This window comes from Macrobrachium nipponense, chromosome 17, assembly GCF_015104395.2.
Source record: "Macrobrachium nipponense isolate FS-2020 chromosome 17, ASM1510439v2, whole genome shotgun sequence".
NCBI classification, from domain to species: domain Eukaryota; kingdom Metazoa; phylum Arthropoda; class Malacostraca; order Decapoda; family Palaemonidae; genus Macrobrachium; species Macrobrachium nipponense.
Genome location: NC_087210.1, coordinates 84267110 through 84287840, shown reverse-complemented (window position 1 = coordinate 84287840; position 20731 = coordinate 84267110). Strand labels below are relative to the sequence as shown.

Here is a 20731-nt window from a genome sequence, read left to right as displayed (position 1 = left end):
AAACCACATAGCGAGGTTTTTTTCTTCACTTTCAGAGGGAAGAATCACCTATGTATATATCTGCTATCAAAGAACGCAGTAAAAGGCTATACTCTGTCTCTACAAGGGGAATTAGAGATAACAGAGGATTAAGATCTTCGGATCTATACGATACCGCAATACGACAAGAGTAGGATATCATGTACTTCGAATGGAATTTTTTTTTTGTGGCCACAGATTCCGTGTTCCGACAAAATGGAACTGCTCCTCATCAAACTTCTTTGAGGAAGTTTATGAACGGAATTCTTTGTTTCTCTTAGCCCTAAACGACCAAGAAGACAAGTGAATATTTTTGTGCATTGGAATCTCGCATCAGATTCAATGGAGACTCGGCAATGGGTTCTTGCCAGCATAGTATGTCTGGCAAAAGAACTAAATCCCTCTATTCCTGACGCAATGCTTTCAGATAGAAGTTTAGTTGCCCAGGCAGGGTACTTACATTTTCATCTACAGAAGAAGAGATGGTTTAAACGTTTGCCTACAGAGTCTTCGGGGTGCGATGAGGGCTCAAATGCTTCCCAGAAGGTATTCAGAAGAATACAATAAGAGCTAGAAATCAGGGTTCCGCCCAATTTCAGCTCAGATCTCCTTCGACTTCCAGACTCCTTCCCTTCCTTCGGGCAAGGATAGGGAAGATTCTGCAACGAGGAACCTCATCAACATGTAAGAAGAGATCTCGTTAGCAAAAGAAGTGTTCACGAAGGATCCTCCTCGGAGGAAGACTCTTCTCTCTCGTATTGTTAGATATCCTGTCGTCTACTGGGTGTAGCTGACTAAAATCACCTCCCCTTGCCTGGGGCCAAAAGCTCAAAGGGGAAGAATTTCTTCCACCCTTCTCCAGTCTCCTGATAAACTATGTGGTTGTTCAGGACTCGGACAATGTAGCGCCAGCCAAGCGCCCAAATGCCAATACAGGCGAAAAACGCCAGAGGCGGACAGTTTCCAAGGAACTCTGTCATGGCCGGATACTGAGTAGGAGCGGGCCTCCAACCTGGCGCAAATGCGCCAGAGGCGAACAAATCGGACAGATATAAGAGTGTCCGATGTGGACATCGCCAGACAGCCTAGAGACTCTTCCAAGCTCGAAGCTCCAGCAAGTGTGGAGGAGCCAAGCCAGGCTCTAGGAGCCAGCCAGGCTCTAGGAGCCAGCCAGGCTCTAGGAGCCAGCCAGGCGCCATCCAGGTGCCAGGCTCCTTCAAGGCTAGGCTCCAGTCAGGATTGAGGATCCATCCAGGCGCAAGGCTCCTTCCAGTAAAGAGAAACCTAAAGCTCTGTCATGTAAGAGGGCTCTGCCATGTAAGTGGGTCAGCCCCCATTGGCACGATCCGAGAAGGCTCTGTCGTGTAAGCGGGCTAGCCCCCATTGACATGATCCAGAAGGGTTTGTCAGTCATAGGTCCCTACCTCGCTGAAACTCTTGAGGCATGCAGACTCATAGACAGTAATCATGAAGTCTTCTGCCAAGCTCCAGGCGCAAGCACCAGCCAGAACGCAAAGGCTCCCAGCCAGGCTCCAGGCGCTAGCCAGAGGGAGGAGCCAATCAGCGCCAGCCAGGCGCGAGGCGCCAGCCAGGCGCGAGGCGCCAGCCAGGCGCAAGGCTCCAGCCAGGCTCTAGGCGCCATTCAGGCGCAAGGCTCCAGCCAGGCGCGAGGCGCTAGCCAGGCTCCAGGCTTCACCCAGAAGAGATCTATATCAAAGAATGCCCTGGCCTTCTTTGAGACAATGTGATCTCCTAAGCACTTGACAAGTGCATTGATGATTCCTTCAAACAGCTGAGAATTAAAAGCGCATGAAGTGCGAGCTTTTCTGTATTCTTGTTCTTCCTTAACAATATGTCATAAGGACATATTAGCTGTCACATACGGGAGATGCAACTCTGTGTTGACTTCCCATATCCGAAGGATGTCAAGATAACCTACGAGAGATCCTTCTCTCTTGGTTGATACGTGTCTGCGGATACATTGCTGGGATAGGGAGCCGATACTGATCCTTAACTAGTGAGTTAAATTTTAGTTAACGTCGTGTTTTTTTCTTTGGGTGTTTGAAAGGAGTTTGGGGATAACTCTTTTCAACTTAAGCACTAACCCTCGTGTTAGGATCAGGTGATCGGGATCGGTGTTGTGCTCCTTAATTATGCCACTAGGCATAGGCATATTGTCATGTAAGAGGCTCTGTCGAGTAAATGGATAAGACCCCATCGACAGACCCACAAGAACTCTTAGCCATAGGTCACATCCTCGCTGAGGCTCTTGAGGCGAAGCAGATTCCTAGGCATTAGCCATGGAATCTTCCACCTGAACAAGTAGGAACCAAGGTTTTTATTTATTTATTACTACAACGTATGTTGTTTACCTGTCTATTCAGTAAATAGTTGTCCTCTTACCCACCACCAAGGGTGTCAATCAGCTAAGATATATCTGCCGGGGAGTTGCATGTACAAAAATGATATTGTTAGAATACATAAAGTTTGTACATACTTACCCGCAGATATATACGATGAATGGCCCACCCACCACCTCCCCTCAGGAGACAGGTGGAAGAGAAAATCTGGTTCTAGAACGGGAACGGTTCCTATTCCTGCCACCCAGCGGCAGGGGGGTAGATCACCTGACCTACCTGCAGCGTGTGCTGCGAAATTCGAATTTCTGTCGGACGTCAGAGACATAAGCTAAGTATATATCTGCCGGGTAAGTATGTACAAAACTTTATTGTATTCTAACAATATCATTTTCATATTAAAATAAATTTTTGAACATACGTACTTACCTGGTTGTTATATATATAATTTAATTCCCACCCTCCTCCCCTCTAGAGACTAGGGGCATGGAAGATCTGAGGAATAGTTGGAATGGTTCCAGGTACCTGGATAGAGGGCGCACAGGTGGTACACCTGACTACCCAATCGGCGATTGCCGTGAGTTTTGAATTCTGCCTTGACGTCACAAGGACTTAAGCTATATATATAACTACCAGGTAAGTATGTTCAAAAATTTATTTTAATATGAAAATATCATTTTCCTACATTATTTTCGTAGTTGTTGGAACGTTTTATTTTGGTGTAATTGAATATTTTGGTAGCTAATTTTAGCGTAGGGGAATTTAAGATTGTTCCTATGAGCATATGAACCATTGTCTTTAATTTGGGTTTACCTTTGCTTAAAACTGGTCTGGTCATTGAAGATTGCTCACAAGATAATTAGCAATAAATGAGTGAGTGGGTGGGGAACTCAACCACTTGGTTAGCTTTCAGCATTCACTTTTTCTTCAGCTAACCAACCGTTAATACATCAGTGCCTCTCCAGGACTGCGTAGTCATGGCAATTATTGAAGAGCCTGATGGTTTTTCTTACTTTTCTGACTTATCCTTGTTAGTGACTTTTATTAATCATTTATTAAAAAAAGTACATTTTTATATGAAAGCTTGGTGCATTTGAATGACAATGCCCTTAATTAAAAATAAGTTTAGTTGGTAATATTTTCCTGTGGATTTATAATTGGGCAGCCTTGCAGTTCTCTTGGTGCATGATTAATTTTAGCCGTGCTTTGCTTTTAATTGAACCCATATTTAGTTTTTGTTTACATTTATTTTTGTATTTGAGCAGGTGTAGAACGAACAGTAGTTCTCAAAGGTCGTGCACCTGTTGATGCCCTCTGTCCAATTGCTACAACTTCTCATGTGTTGGAGGAAGATGATGACATATGGGATTGCATGCTGAATCAGGTTAGTTCAAAGATACATCCGAAAAAAACTTGATCCACGATTAGAAGTTTATTAGCAGCACTGATTTTTACTTATAATCAAACTACAGTATTACGTACTTGTTTTAACTGTAGCACTTTTAGAGTAATCCCTCGTTCATCTGAACTAGTAGGTTCGAGGAGCTACATCCAAATTGGAGATATTATCTCTCTCTCTCTCTCTCTCTCTCTCTCTCTCTCTCTCTCTCTCTCTCTCTCTCTCTCTCTCTCTCTCTCTCTCTCTCTCTCTCTCTCAAGTCAATTTCCATTAATGCACCAACTGCATAGGATCATAAGCTGGAATTAGACATACAGGCGGTCCCCGGGTTACGACGTTCTGAGGTTACGACACTTTTTCTTAAATATTAATTGAAAAATCCTCCCTGGGTTACGACGCTGACACTTCCGACACTCTGAGTTAATGATGCTTTTAAAAAACGCATACTATGATAAGAATCCTTTATAGTTTAGCACAGTATATTAATAAAAATAAGTTTTTGGTTAGATTACAAAAAAAATGTTGAGGTTATGATTTTCGACACTTTTTATGTCGTATTTTTTAAATTTTTTTAGTGACGCCTCATATGCGGAACTAGTTTCCGAGCGAATGAATACACTAGCTTGGGATGCGCAGTTTATAACAGTCCAAAAGGGCAAATAATGAAAAAATCATTGCTTGTTTCCAGTATACATAATTAACAAAACTAAGTTTCTGGTTAGATTACAACGCAAATTCCAAGGTTCCAACGGTTTTTTATGCTTTTTAACGATACCTCATACGCAGAACTAGTTTCTGAGCGGAGGGCGCATAAATTAATTTACGCTATTAAACTGTATGGTAACCATAGTCAAGGATAAGGAACGCATACTCAAACAGTATACAGTGTTCCCCCCGTATTCGCGTTCTCCGGATTTGCGGACTCACACATTTGCAGACGGACTCGCCCATTCGCGGAATTTTCCGACGAAAATAATCACTAATTAGTGCATTTTGATGTTTATTTTCATGACTAAATACATTTTTATGATACAAAAATGATTTACTAATTTTCAAATATTAGTTTTGATTAATACTGTATTAGTAAGTTTAATAAGTTTAAATATCACATAATAAAAATAATAATTCTCTCTCTCTCTCTACTACAAAGATGTATGTTTTTTTTTGTATGATAAATAAATTATTTACTATTTTCAAATATTAATATTAATTTATACAGCAATAAAATCAATTCATTAAAGAAAATACCATAGTGAATTAGTAAGATTTTAGCTTATAAATTTAAAAAATTATGGAAGAATGAAGGAAATCCCAGTCAGATTCTTTCTTAAAAAACTCAGATATACGTATCAAGTTAAGTGACTGGAGGGGGAAGGAGCTGATTTGTTGCTGCCATCAAGTGGGCATGAAATTTCCACCCCCCCCCCCTCTCTCTTCTCTCTCTCTCCCTCTCTCTCTCTCTCTCTCTCTCTCTCTCTCTCTCTCTCTCTCTCTTTCTTTTACTGAGATGAGAGAATTTTTATGGTACATTTATGCGTAATATGTTTATTAATATTTTCAAATAATAATAATAATAATAATAATAACTGTAATTACAAAAATCATATGTGAAAGTATTTTACAAATACTACAATAATCTCTCTCTCTCTCTCTCTCTCTCTCTCTCTCTCTCTCTCTCTCTCTCTCTCTCTCTCTCTCTCTCAAAGCGATGTGTTTTTTGGATGATGATTTACTAATTTTCAAATATCAATATTAATTTAAACAGCAATAATATAAATTCATTAAAGAAAATACTAAGTGAACTAGCAAGATTTTAGTTTATAAATAAAAAGAATCATGTACCCCGTTGTCTTGTTATGTAGCCAGCTTGGTTGGCTGGGTTCCAACAGTGCAAATCCAGTGTTGCCATCTATGGATCATTGAGATTCTCTCTCTTTCTCTTTTGCTGATATATATGAGATAATTTCTATGGTACATGTGTATGTTTATTAATATTTTCGCATAGTAATAATAATAATAATAATAATAATATAACTAATCTCAAAATTCGCATGTGATAGTATTTTAAAGAAGTACAATAATCTATCCATTTCACTCTTTTAAATAAGGACCTCTCTCTCTCTCTCTCTCTCTCTCTCTCTCTCTCTCTCTCTCTCTCACACGAGATACTAGCATGCGCTATTGGTAACTCTCGCCCTCTGTTTGGGCTGGAAGTGTATGTATAAGTATATCTTTAAGGACATTACTACATTTTATGGTAAAATAATAATATACAGTACTAGTTTACAAATAATATTACGTTTAATGAGATTAAACAGTAACAATAACATTCTCTCTCTCTCTCTCTCTCTCTCTCTCTGCTATTGGCTGTTTATATATTTCTAATGGTAAAATGTTTAAGATTACTTTAAAATGATATTAATAATACCAATTCAATGGTATATTTGATGTAGGATAATACTTTAAATAGACATTTGGTATTTGTGATTTCACATTCCATTGTTCCCTTGTAAAAAGAAAATGGATGTCTCAAATAGTAATAGTATGAAAGAAAACGTGCATGACCGAATACTTATGGGGGGACTGAATTATTTTCACATACGTAACTAAGTCATTCAGTACGTACATAGTATGTATTTATGTATAAACATAAAATGTAAGATTTACTTTAAAATAGTGTTAATAATATTTCAAAGATTAATATGAACCATAATAGGATATTTTATGTATATTTGATGAAGGATGGTCTTTAAGGGATACTTTGGTGTTTGCATGTCCAGGATAGTTTATGAGCATTTTTAGAGGGGGGTTCCAAACATTCGCGGATTCTAACTATTCGCGGGGGGGTCTGGTACGCATCCCCCGCGAATACGGGGGGACCACTGTACATATCCTTTAATACAAAACAGCAAAATATCATTGAAACATTATTTCACTTAAAGAATCCATTTATACTCTACTTAGACTTGGATATAAAAACCATAGTCTCTCTCTCTCTCTCTCTCTCTCTCTCTCTCTCTCTCTCTCTCTCTGTATTTTCCGATGAAAATAATCACTAATTAGTGTATTTTGATGTTTATTTTCATGACTAAATACATTTTTATAATACAAAAATGATTTACTAATTTTCAAATATTAATTTTGATTAATACTGTATTAGTAAGTTTAATAAGTTGAAATGATATCACACAATAAAAATAATAATTCCTCTCTCTCTCTCTCTCGCTCTCTCGCTCTCTCCTCTCTCTCTCTCTCTCTCTCTCTCTCTCTCTCTCTCTCTCTCTCTCTACTACAAAGTGTATGTTTTTTTGTATGATAAATAAATGATTTTAACCTATTTTCAAATATTAATATTAATTTATACAACAAACAATATCAATTCATTAAAGAAAATACCATAGTGAATTAGTAAGATTTTTAGTTATAGTATATTTATAAAATAATAGAAGAATGAAGAAATCCCAGTCTTCTTTCAGTAACCTTTCCCTCTAACTCCAGGTACTAAAACTGTCAGATATATCAAGTTCTGTGACAGCCAGGAGGGGGAAGTGCTCATGAAATTCCCCCCCCCCCCCCCCCTCTCTCTCTCTCTCTCTCTCTCTCTCTCTCTCTCTCTCTCTCTCTCTCTCTCTCTCTCTCTCTCTCATTTACTGAGACTCGAGATTTTTTATGTACTTGTACTATTTGTTTTTAATACTTTCAAATAATAATAATAATAATAACTGTAATTACAAAATTCATATGTGATAGTATTTTAAAGAAATACAATACTAATCTATCCATGTCACTTAATTAAGGTTAACTCTCTCTCTCTCTCTCTCTCTCCTCTCTCTCTCTCTCTCTCTCACTCTTTTTTGCACAAGATAATAATGTGTCATAGTGGTAAACTCCCTCCCTCTCTTTCGCTGGAAGCGTTATAAGTATTTTTTGAGAGAACAGAGAGAGATAAACACTCTCTCTCTCTCTCTCTCTCTCTTTTACCGAGATGAAAGAATGTTTTATGTTACTTGTATGTAAAATGTTTATTGATAATTTCAGTTATTTAATAATAATATAATAATAAAACTATAATTACAAAATTCATAATGGTCGTATTTTAAAGAGATGAAAATGACCTTTCCATTTCACTTGTAAGGATAATTCCTCTTTCTTACTGAGATGAGAGAATTTTATGGTAGATGCACGTGTTTATTATATTTTCAAATAATAATAATAATTGAAAAAGAAACCCACAAATTCAATTTGTAACTTGTTTACTTCTAAGTATTTACATTTTAGTTTTACTCCACACTCGAGTACTTTACAGCCTTCTGTGGCCCATTCTCAAGAGATGTTGGGATGTTAGCCTGGGTCAAGGTCCCAGCAGTCCTTTTCTGGAACTTCTTCTCGTTGTGCTGTCATTTATGCGATGGCTGTTCTGGTTTCTTGAGAGTTGCCAATCCCCTCTTGTCGCTCTGATATCTGAGCTGATGGTCAATGGGATTCACCCTTGTGGTAAGGGTGTGTCACCGTAAGTCTGTTGGGCAGGAAACCTAATCTCCAGGTCAGCAGGGTCAATCTTAGCTTCTTTTTAATATCAAAGCTCGGCGTATGGGATCTTCCTGAGGTAAAACAAAGGTTTTACCTCAGAAGATCCCATAAGCCGAGCTTTGATATTAAAAGAAGCTAAGATTGACCCCTGCTGACCTGGAGATTAGGTTTCCTGCCCAACAGACTTACGGTGACCACACCCTTACCACAAGGGTGAATCCATTGACCATCAGCTCAGGATATCAGAGCGACAAGAGGGGATTGGCAACTCTCAAGAAAACCAGAACAGCCATCGCATAAATGACAGCACAACGAGAAGAAGTTCCAGAAGACTGCTGGGCCTTGACCCAGGCTAACATCCCAACATCTCTTGAGAATGGGTCCACAGAAGGGCCTGAAAGTACTCGAGTGTGGAGTAAAACTAAATGTAAATACTTAGAAGTAAACAAGTTTACAAATTGAATTTGTGGGTTTCTTTTTCAATCTTCAGAAGAAAACTGAAAGAAGTTTTTGTTTGGGTTAAAAGGTTAATAATAACTAATAATAGAATAGTAATAATACGATAACTAATTTCAAAAGAAAATTCTTCCCTTCGTCTTTTTCTGTATCAATTTCCCTACCTCAACTCCAGTGACACTCGGAGCTGGGAAAGTAACAATGCCATACAATGGTCAACGAATTTAATGGTTTTATGTAATCTCTCTCTCTCTTTTTCTTGTGTATTTAATTAAAATATACAGTAATTTGTGAATATACAGTGTTGCGCATGAAAAAAGTAAATTAGTGAATTTTAGAGATACGGCCCTAAGAAAAATTGCAAATTAGTGAAATTTTTTTTCCCCGTGGACATGTTTTCAACAACGTCGTTCCGGCTTACGGCGATTTTCGAGTTACGACACGTCTTAAGAACGGAACCCCGTCGTAATGCGGGGACTGCCTATATATTATTATATATATATATATATCTATATATACATAATATAAGAAATATATATATAATATAGTATAAATATTATATAAATATATATATATATCTATATATGCGGTCCCCGGGTTACAACGTTCCGAGGTTACAACGCTTTTTCTTAAATATTCATTGAAAAATCCGCCCTGGGTTACGACGCTTGTTCCGAGATTACGACGCTGACGCTTCCGACGCTCCGAGTTAACGAAGCTTTTAAAAAAAACGCATACTATGATAAGAATCCTTTATAGTTTAGCACAGTATATTAATAAAAATAAGTTTTTGGTTAGATTATAACAAAAATTTGAGGTTATGATGATTTTCGACACTTTTTATGTCTATTTTTTAAAAAAAATTTTTAGTGACGCCTCATATGCGGAACTAGTTTTCCGAGCGAATGAATACACTAGCTTTTGGGATGCGCAGTTTATAACAGTCCAAAAGGGGCAAATAATGAAAAAATCATTGCTTGTTTCCAGTATACATAATTAACAACTAAGTTTTCTGGTTAGATTACAATGCAAATTCCAAGGTTACGATGGTTTTTTATGCCTTTTAACGATACTTCATACGCAGAACTAGTTTCTGAGCGGAGGGCGCAGTAAATTAATTTACGCATTAAACTGTATGGTAACCATAGTCAAGGATAAGGAACGCATTCTCAAACAGTATACATATCCTTTAATACAAAACAGCAAAATATCATTGAAACATTATTTCACTTAAAGAATCCATTTATACTCTACTTAGACTTGGATATAAAAACCATAGTTTCTCTCTCTCTCATCTCTCCAATCTCTCTCCACTCTCGTCTCTCTCGCTCCTCTCTCTCTCTCTCTCTCTATCTCTCTCTTTGTATTTTCCGACGAAAATAATCACTAATTAGTGTATTTTGATGTTTATTTTCATGACTAAATACATTTTTTATAATACAAAATGATTTAACTAATTTTCAAATATTAATTTTGATTATTACTGTATTAGTAAGTTTAATAAGTTGAAATGATATCACATAATAAAAATAATAATTCTCTCTCTCTCTCTCTCTCTCTCTCTCTCTCTCTCTCTCTCTCTCTCTCTCTCTCTCCTACAAAGATGTATGTTTTTTTGTATGATAAATAAATGATTTACTATTTTTCAAATATTAATATTAATTTATACAGCAATAATATCAATTCATTAAAGAAAATACATAGTGAATTAGTAAGATTTTTAGCTTATATTTAAAAAATTATGGAAGAATGAAGGAAATCCCAGTCTTCTTCCAGTAACCTTTCCTCGAGATCCAGGTACTAAAACTGTCAGATATATCAAGTTCTGTGACAGCCAGGAGGGGGAAGAGCTGCAGTGTTGCAATCACGTGTTCCTGGGATTCCCTCTCTCTCTCTCTCTCTCTCTCTCTCTCTCTCTCTCTCTCTCTCTCTCTCTCTCTCTCTCTCTCTCTCTCTATTTACTGAGACTCGAGATTTTTTATGTACTCGTACTATTTGTTTAATACTTTCAAATAATAATAATAAATAATAAAACTGTAATTACAAAATTCATATTTGATAGTATTTAAAGAAATACAATACGTACTAATCTATCCATGTCACTTTTAATTAAGGTTAACTCTCTCTCTCTCTCTCTTTTTGCCACACAAGATAATAATGTCATAGTGGTAACTCCCTCTCTTTTGCTGGAAGCATTATAAGTATTTTTTGAGAGAACAGAGAGAGATAAATTCACTCTCTCTCTCTCTCTCTCTCCTCTCTCTCTCTCTCTCTCTCTCTCTCTCTCTCCTTTTAAACCGAGATGAAAGAATTTTTATGGTACTAGTATGTAAAATGTTTATTGATAATTTCAGTTATTTAATAATAATAATAATAATAATAAACAAAACTTTAATTACCAAAATTCATAATGGTCGTATTTTAAAGAGATGAAAATGACCTTTCCATTTCACTTGTAAGGATAATTCCTCTTTCTACTAAGATGAGAGAATTTTTATGGTAGATGCACGTGTTTATTATATTTTCAAATAATAATAATAATAATAATAAAAGTAGTAATAATACGATAACTAATGTCAAAAGAAAATTCTCCCCTTCGTCTTTTTCTGTATCAATTTCCCTACCTCATAACTCCAGTGACACTCGGAGCTTAACAATGCCATACAATGGTCAACGAATTTAATGGTTTTATGTAATCTCTCTCTCTCTTCTCTCTCTCTCTCTCTCTCTCTCTCTCTCTCTCTCTCTCTCTCTCTCTCTCTCTTGTATAAATGAAAATATACAGTAATTTGTGAATACACAGTGTTGCACATGAAAAAAAGTAAATTAGTGATAATTTTAGAGATACGGCCCTAAGAAAAATTGCAAATTAGTGAAATTTCCTGTGGACCATGTTTTTCAAGAATGTCGTTCCGGCTTACAACGATTTTCGGGTTATGGCACGTCTTAAGAACGAAACCCCCGTCGTAACCGGGGATTGCCTATATAATTATATATATTATACTAATATATATATATATATATATTATAATATATAATATATATATATATATATATACATATATCTATATATATATATTATAATATATATATATATATATATATAATTAATATATATATATATATATATATAATTGTATTTAATCAGCCCATTTTAAAAGTGATTATAAAAAAGTAGAGATTTCATATGGAGGATGGGGATTTGGAAAAGTTAGATAATTGCTGTATTACTATGAGATTAGTTTTGCATTATACAAAGACATTTTAATTTTTGAGTGATTCAGTTCATCATTAAAAATGTGCATATAGTAGGGTTCAATTTGCTACATTTTATTCCTTTATGTATAATCATTTATTTTCTTTTCAGACAAACATTCAGTTTAATAACAATAAGTATTACCTCATACAACTGTTGAAGGATGATGGTAAAGGTGCATATTCTGTGTGGATGCGGTGGGGCAGAGTAGGGGCAAATGGGCAGAATAGTTTACAGCCTTGTGGAGGAGACTTGGAAAAAGCTAAGAGTATATTCATGAAAAAGTAAGTTGAAAAACTTAATATGGTCTATGGTGTGCTTTGAAGTGCCCTTACAATTTACAGCTATCTTTTTATTTAGGTCTTCTGAGTAAATATTGCAGTAGAAATTATACCAGCCAACCTGGGTACAAAAAAATAACTGGAGAAAAAGTAATGTATTGTATCTCCCATGGCACATTAATTGCAAAGGTAATTATGAAGATTCCTCTAAGTGGTAATTCAGAATGCTTAATGAACAAAAATTTCCTTGGAAGCATTTTCATCCTTCATTGGTAATTGGAGCATTGGCAAAATTGCACAGGCTTGTATTTGTTAAGTCAGACCACCAACATGTAGTTAGTGTAAGTTCCCTTTATTAATTAAGTTGCACATGCCAGTGAAGTCACTTCCAAAAGATGTGCAATTTATCATTGGCCAGTGAGAAAAATAACACATGCTCCAATTTAGGGCATGGATTTGATGGAAAGAATGGTCTAGGTGTTAACAACAGAATCCACCTTCATAGCAAACCAAGTCTGCCCTCCCATTCATGAAAGCTGTTTACTATTACAGTGACCAATTTTTGTCTTGTGTTTGGGTTGCTTGTGGTATATTTTTAAATGACTGATGGGTAAACATTGGACATCAAGTATTAGTGACGATGCGATCTTCATGTTTCCAAACCAAATCTTTTCACTTCTCATTTGATGCTTCATCATAATGCAATAATAATTTCAAAATGTAACGACCGTTTTATTTTTGAATGAAATTTTCCTCGTGCCATTTTTGAGGAAACTTAAACTGTTGTTTGCAATTACTGTTTTGTAGTAGAAAATATACTTTGTGTATGTTTTAGGAAATTATTTCTTATTGGTGAAGGAATCTTTCTGGGAAACATCCTCAGTAGGATTTCTTTGGCAAATTTTTTACTTCAGTTTCCTAATTGCGTCATTGGTGCATTGTTAACCCACATTCATTCATGTACTTGCTGGCCATGCCATTGTAGGTAGTTTATTATCTTAAGGTGGGTACACACGTGAGAGCCGAACCTTTTATGTGTAACTGAGTTACGCATATACGGTTACAAGGTGTCAAAATGTTGAGGACGAACCGTAACCACGTTGAGCACGCAACTTCATTGTAATCCACTGCGATCATCAGTCTGTCCAGGTTGTTTACTGACGATGGCCACCATGCAAGTAGCAGCTGCCCCGTATATGTATACACATTATTTAACGAAGATGAAGCGAAATAAAAGAAGATGGTGGCAATCAAGGTTATATACTAGAAGGGTAGAATACAGTGGTCGGGAATTACTCGCTTACATGAGATTCCAAGAAGTTTCTGGCCACAGTAAGGTCTTTTCTTTGTAATAACTAATAAATTGAAGGACCTCTTCCTCACTCCAATCAGTCATGGTAGACAAATACGTATTGACTGACCCAAACAAGGGACTCTACTATGGACAGCCTTGTTCATAGTCGGTGTTAACAAGTTCAGCAACCTCTGTTGTTACGCGCGTAATACAGGTCCCGTCCACACATGGCGTAACGTACAAAGAGACCTCCCTTTGATTCGGGGCCCAAAAACCGACAATTGCCGGGATGGAGGGCGAACGGAGCCTCGAACCTCGCGGGTTTGGGGTTCGGGTTCGAGGAACCGTCCACACTTGCGTTTTTGTTACAAGAATTGGTTACAATACAAGGTTCGGTTTGCACGTGTGTACCCACCTTTAGGTTTGCTAGTACCTGACAGTATCTGTTTTTACTGAAATCTGATGTAGTGGGACTTACTAACATGAGATTTCACTGATTTTCACCATTTACCTTCATCTGCTCCTAGCTTTGATATAATTGTTGCAGTTGTTGGCACAAGTTAGGACTAGTTACCATCAAGCAGAATTCCCTATGTTAGTTTTCCCTTGTAGAAGAATTGATGTGCTCTTGCTGTACTTGAGAAAAGATTATTGAAAGATAGTTTTAGGTAAACTTGACCATTTCATTTTTATTTTGGAGTGGCTTAGAAAAAAGAAAATGAAAGATCTTGCCAGGCTTTACACCAGACTCAATACATTGATTTAATTATTATGACAAAAAGGCAGTTGTTTAGGAGGAAGGACTTTGGTGTTGGGATGGGAATGCCTGTCACCTGAGCCTTATTAAAGAAAAAAATCAACACTTTGCAAGGACATATTTGTATAAGCTAAAATTCCAAGTGTTATAGAATGGTGTGCCGGTGACATGAATTGGCAACTATTTTCTGTTGACAGGTTCAGTGACAAAACTCGAAATGACTGGAATTTGAGGGACTCTTTTGAAAAGGTGCCAGGTAAATATGACTTGCTTGAAATGGATTACTCCAGGGAAGATAAAACTGATTCTGCAATAAAAGCCAATGATAAGATTAAGGAGGAAAGAAAAAAAGTAAGTATGAATTAGTCGTTTTGTTGACATGAGATCGTCCCAGGACTTTTATGTCCCCTTTTAATAAAAAAAAAAAGAAAACAGCAATCAGATCTTTGTCAGATGGCCAGAAGCATCATTATTTGGGCGTCTTTGATAGTGTTCATTACTGTTGTGAAGTCTTAAGACTTTTTAATCGTATGTAATTGTATTTTATTTTATCAGTATCTCTCAAGTTGTCTTACTAATAGGAAAGTAAGAAGAATATGGTGGAAGTAGTAGCATTATGAAATTAAATTATTTCTTTCAGCATGTTTGTATTTCAGTTATGAATTTATTACTTGTTGACATTATTACTGGTAACTTTTCAACTCTTAAACACAACTGGTGTAATCTGCAAACAACCTTTTAGATTTGTCAATAATTGTATGAAAATTGGGGATTTTATACAACTCGTTTTTATTTGTTCCTACAGAAATGCAAGTCATTGCCTTTTGTATAGGAGTATCCTTCAGCGCAAGCTGGAATTGGTCTTTGTAAATTTGGTAACAAGGGGAATTTTCTCACATTGAAGGCATTCATGTTTTCCCTCCCTAAAATAATTCAGAAACTTACCTTTCATCTTTTAAAGCTGAAGGTCATTTTCTTTTTAACAAACTGCTGTAACTCCAGTGGAAGGTTATCTGTGCAAGATGAAGTGAATAAATTATTGTTAGATAAAGTTGTAAATATACAAAAGTATTGTTGAAACAGAAAATTATTTTTCATCTCAAAGATTCTTTACATGTTGGCAGTTACCGTAAACTAAAGGACAAATAGTAACTTAGTTGTATATTAATATAACTGTGATTTTTGCTTGTTTCAAACATCCCTGTATTTTTGCCAGTAATCAAGGGAATATCATAGTATCAAAATCTTGAAGCACTGCAACAGCTGTAGCCCTCTTCCCATTTATGTGCACAAACTTGAGAAAACCATGACAAAGTATTTTTCAAATAAACCATAAACTTCAATAATCAATATGCTCTACTAACTGAAACCACATAACCTGTTAGTAGAATATTATACTGTGAGATGATTGTTTGTAATGCATTTAAGTGGTGTTTTGAGGAGGAGGTCATAAGCATTGAAACTCCTAAGAAATTCCTTGCCCCTAGATTTTACTTTGGAATTGTTTACAGGGGAATTCAGTCTGGCACAATCTCTCTTCCATTTACCCTTTTCTGTATGCCACGCTTGGCTTATTACCACTGGGCCATCAATGCCATACCCTATTGGCCGCAGTTAGGTATTTATAGTAACAGTTAGTACCCTGAAATCACCAACACCTGAACATTTACATTATTTTCTTAGTTTACAAAAATGTATTTAAGTCTTATGAAGTGCCTAAGGAAGTGTACACAAGTCATCTTCATGACAAGTGGAAATGGTATAGTACTTTTCATAGTATATACTATACAGAAATACCAAATGTATACTGTATAGAGATACCCAGTTAATATTGTAAATTACCAAATCCCTATAGAGCAATTTAATCCATTTTTAATAGGTTTTGTTTAGTTTAAAGTTGTAAGTTACAAAATTTTCACATGATGTTTTCTTTTCAGATTGAGTGCAAACTTGAAGCTCGTGTACGCGCACTGATTGAGTTGCTTTGTGATGTGCGTGTCATGGAGGAGGCAGTTGTTGAAATGAAGTATGATGCTAAAAAGGCCCCTCTTGGGAAGTTGACTACAGAACAGATTAAGGCTGGCTATCTAGCCTTGAAAAGTATTGACGATATCATTATGAAGGGAAAGTACACAAGTATGGAACTGGTTCATGCATGCAATGCCTTCTATACTAGGTAGGTTATTCTCAGTGCAGGTAGTTTACCTCTTTTTGCAGAAATGTAGTTGGCCCTCCCAGTGTGTGGGCTTCAAGTTCACAGCACTGTCTATTTGCTGGGTAAAATTAATTTTGTAGCCATCTATATGAACTTGCAAACAATTCTAGTAGGCCAAAACTGTAAGGAAAACAAAAAAAATATATAAATGCATGAAATTTTTTGCACACTTTATTTTGTCTTTAACATATGGTAATGAGCTGCATATTTAGAAATACACAAGCACACAAATCAAAGGCCACAAAGTTCCCTATTAAAATACATACATTATACAAATGTAAAGATTATTTGGCAATTTACAAGTGTGTAAAATCAGAGATTTCTGTACATTTTAGGATTCCCCACTACTTTGGGATGAAAGTTCCTCCACTGATTAAAACAAAAGCTGAAATACAGGAGAAGGTAGCTTTACTGGAAGCACTAGGAGATATTCAGGCAGCACTCAGCGTCTTGGATCAGCCAATTGACGTCAACGTACATCCAGTTGATCAGCAGTACAATAGTCTTCAGTGTAGCATTAGTCTTCTGAGTAAAGACACTGATGATTATAAGGTACTTTTTCAAATTTCATTCATCACATTCTCTTGAACTTTTAGTAACATATTGAAAAAAATCTTGAGTACTCGTCATTCTTTTTTTATGTATGTACATATTATTGAAGCCTGAAGTATATCCTAGAATTTTGTAATCATTTATAGAATTAGGAAATTTGACCATGTATTTTTTTCTATATGTATGATGCTAAACAGGACCATGTATTTTTCCTATATGTATGATTCTAAACAGGTATGAAGACTTGAAGTATATTTACTTTGACATGACATTTCTTTTTCTTTCATTTAAAGGTACTGGAAAAATATTTACAAAGTACTCATGCAAAGACACACAGCAACTTCAAGATGGAACTCTTGGAAGTGTTTGTAATCCGAAAAGAAATGGAATACGAAAGATTCAAAGATGTTGGGAATCGTATGCTATTGTATCATGGATCAAGGCTTTCTAACTGGGCTGGTATCTTGAGTCAGGGTTTAAGAATAGCTCCACCTGAGGCTCCATCTACAGGGTATATGGTAAGCTGCTGCTTTTTCTAAAAATTCACCATGACATTGAATGTCTTGGCACAAGCCTTTCGGTTCAGCATCAAAGATTTATTTGTGTAAGCTAATTATTATTCTTTGACTACTATGTTATCAGTATCAGCATGTTGAAATTTAGTTTTTGAAATGTTTCTGTGTGATGAATCATTGACAAGTTGCATTGTCCTCTTAGTTTGCCAGATGTACAGTAGTTCTGATTTATCATTGTCTCACTGTGATTTCTGTTAAACTTTCAGTTTGGAAAGGGCATCTATTTTGCTGATATGTCAAGCAAGAGTGCAAATTATTGTTGGGCAACTCCACGTAATGACACTGGATTTCTTTTTTTGCCCTTTCCGAAAGTTTGTTCACTAGGCAAAACAAATGATCTTCTTGATGCTGATTACAATGCCCACAAGTTACCAAAAGGATTCAATTCGGTAAAAGGCTGTGGTAAAACAGCACCACTACCAGAAAACTTATCGAAGTTGTGAGTATGCAAATTTCTGATATTTTGAATGCAAGTTAGATAGAACAGTTTGGTAGTAATTTCTTAAGTAGGTTGGTTCCAAAATATTTTTTGGGGGGAGAATGCTTGTACACGATAAGAGTTAAGCTCAAGGGATGCCTTCAGAAATAAATTGTTAAATTCACATAATTCTAACATAGGAAGATTTTGAAACAATGAGGAATATTTTGCTTCATAATTATAAAGAGAGTTTAACAAGACCCCTGAAACACATTTCTCACCTTATGGGCAGGGCCATAGGATTGTGTTTTCAAATTGGGCAAGATGGGGTTAAAAATGCATAACTGCAAGTAGATAGAAATAGGGCACATGGAAACTGATGAAGAGTAAAAGACACCTTTATGAATGGAACCAAAGGGGTTTTGCAAAGAGCATCAGTTATTATGCCAAGCACACTGTAAGCAGTATGGGGCACAGATAGGTGAATCAAGTTGTAATTGATGTTTAAGGAGTATCAGAGGGAACTGCTAAACTGCAGATAGGCTAATGTAAACTGATGCATTTTTATCTTAGAAAAGGGCTTGTTTTATAAGTTTGAAATCTTATGAAAATTACACATTTATTATGTTTTATTTTTTTATGTATATGATAATTTACGTATCCTCTTTCTGTGATTTCAGATCGGACGGAACAGTGGTTCCCATGGGCCCAGGAGTGCAAACAGCCGTTAAAAATCCAAAAGGTTATACATTGTTGTACAATGAGTACATAGTTTATGATCCAGCACAAGTCCGTACAAGGTTCCTACTGAAGATTAAGTTCAATTTCAAATAAAAGTTATTATATGTGTAGGGGTTAGGCTACTCAAGGTAATTTGTGGTTACATATTCTACCAAAGATCTATGCAAAAGATTAATTTGAATTGCAGCCAAACACTTGTATAACATTTTAGTATTGTGTCAGTTATAATACTCAAATCTGGTGAATTTCAAATGGTTTTGTTCATGCCGTCCACTCAGACTTTGGAACAGTTTGTAAAATGTTCAAGTAGATAATTGCATTGTTGATGGTGTGTCCAAGTAGATAATCACGCTGGTTATGGAATGAGTAATAATAATTGACATTCTGCTAATTTTAGTGTAAAAATATTTATGGATGTTTCTCTTGATTTACTGTTATGACTACTACATTAAATAACAAATTACTTTTATTCCATTCATTATGTAAGTTTTTTCATGTTCTAAAAGTAATGGTTTTTCACATGCGACAGCTGTCGGTTATAGTATTTGTCGTGGAATAAAACTGAGAATTTTGACTATGCATTTCCTGACCAATTACTGTTTAAAAACAGCACAAGTTATTTATTTATAGGTTCATAAGGATATGAAAAAATGAAAGCTGAATTAATGCCTACCAAAACTATTGTTTGAGGACTTCCACTCACAATTTTGACATGGTAATTATTTTGCAGTGTTAACAGTCAACTATAAATTTTGCAGGTGGCTTTGGTCATCTGTATTTGGTCATAACTTGTCCTTTCCTATAGATATTGTTCTGAATGCTATTAATTTTTCCAGTAGTGATAATTAAGTGATTTTTATGCTTCAGAATTAAGTAAATAAAAGATTTGATTAATGATCATCATGATACATTTCAATCAAATTAATGAATCTAAATGTAAAATGCACTGAGGATTCATTAAAGATGTGTTTTTTACTTGAATTTCATTTAGGTGGTTGATGAAAACTTCCCTCTTGGGCTAGTGAAGTGTCTTGCTTATCTTTTAATTTTTTATAGGTGTTAGATTTACTCATAATCTGTCTCAAGGCAGTTGAAGATTTTGGATGCTGTGCACCACCTTGGTATTAGATTAGCTTCAGGGTCCTTTAGATTTACCAGTTCCCAGTCTCCTGATTGATTGATACTGGAGAGCATTCTCAGGATTTTGAGTACTGATATTAGCTGATAGTCTGGATCTTGAGTACTGATATAGCTGCAAAGACTATCAGATTCTTCTGCTTTTGAAACTGCTGATAATTAGTAACATTTTAGATATGAGGAACATCCCAACCCTCTCCAGCCATGTTGGTTTAGGGTCAAATGGCTAACAGTAGAATTTTAATTTAACTAGCGATAAAGTCCTTCCTTTCAGAATACCAATAACTCTCCCAAGGAATTTGCCAGTAGTTTTTGTAAATTGGTTTGAAGAGTAAAATGAAGGTGGAATCCCATTCAGTTGTTATGGCTCATGTTGAAAAATACTGCCTTTAATGTTATCTTTACTGATGGCTCAAAATACAGTGCATTTTTCCAGCTTATACAGAAAAGAAAGCAGTTAAATGTATGTACCATACTGTATATAGTTAAGGGTTTACTATTATAGATTTAAAAGTTTCCTTTTCGTATTTTAACAGTAGAGGTCCTAGTCAAGACATTTTGGAAAATGATCATTCAAATGTCTAACTCTTGGCTTAAAGCTGCTTCAGTCTTATAACGATTGAGGACAAAATAATTGTTGCCCAAGAAAGGGTGGCACACAATCATCATAACAATTGCAGTCCATCAAACTAATGATCTTTAAGAAGTATATTCAAAGTGAAAACAAAAATGATGAACTTCAGGC

General features: G+C 35.8%; 2 protein-coding genes across 2 annotated transcripts in view; both read left to right on the top strand.

Moving 5' to 3' along the window:
- LOC135196396 (prohibitin 1-like) overlaps positions 1–20731 on the top strand; it is a 98309-nt gene that overhangs the window by 12861 nt on the left and 64717 nt on the right. The gene's annotated exons all lie outside the window — the stretch shown is intronic.
- On the top strand, positions 3034–19423 carry LOC135196395 (poly [ADP-ribose] polymerase 2-like). Its single transcript, XM_064223199.1, has 8 exons — positions 3034–3759; positions 12128–12300; positions 14546–14699; positions 16286–16524; positions 16899–17115; positions 17409–17633; positions 17897–18129; positions 18789–19423. The coding sequence occupies exons 1-8, from the start codon at positions 3748–3750 to the stop codon at positions 18940–18942; spliced, it is 1407 nt and encodes a 468-aa protein (XP_064079269.1). The 5' UTR covers positions 3034–3747; the 3' UTR covers positions 18943–19423.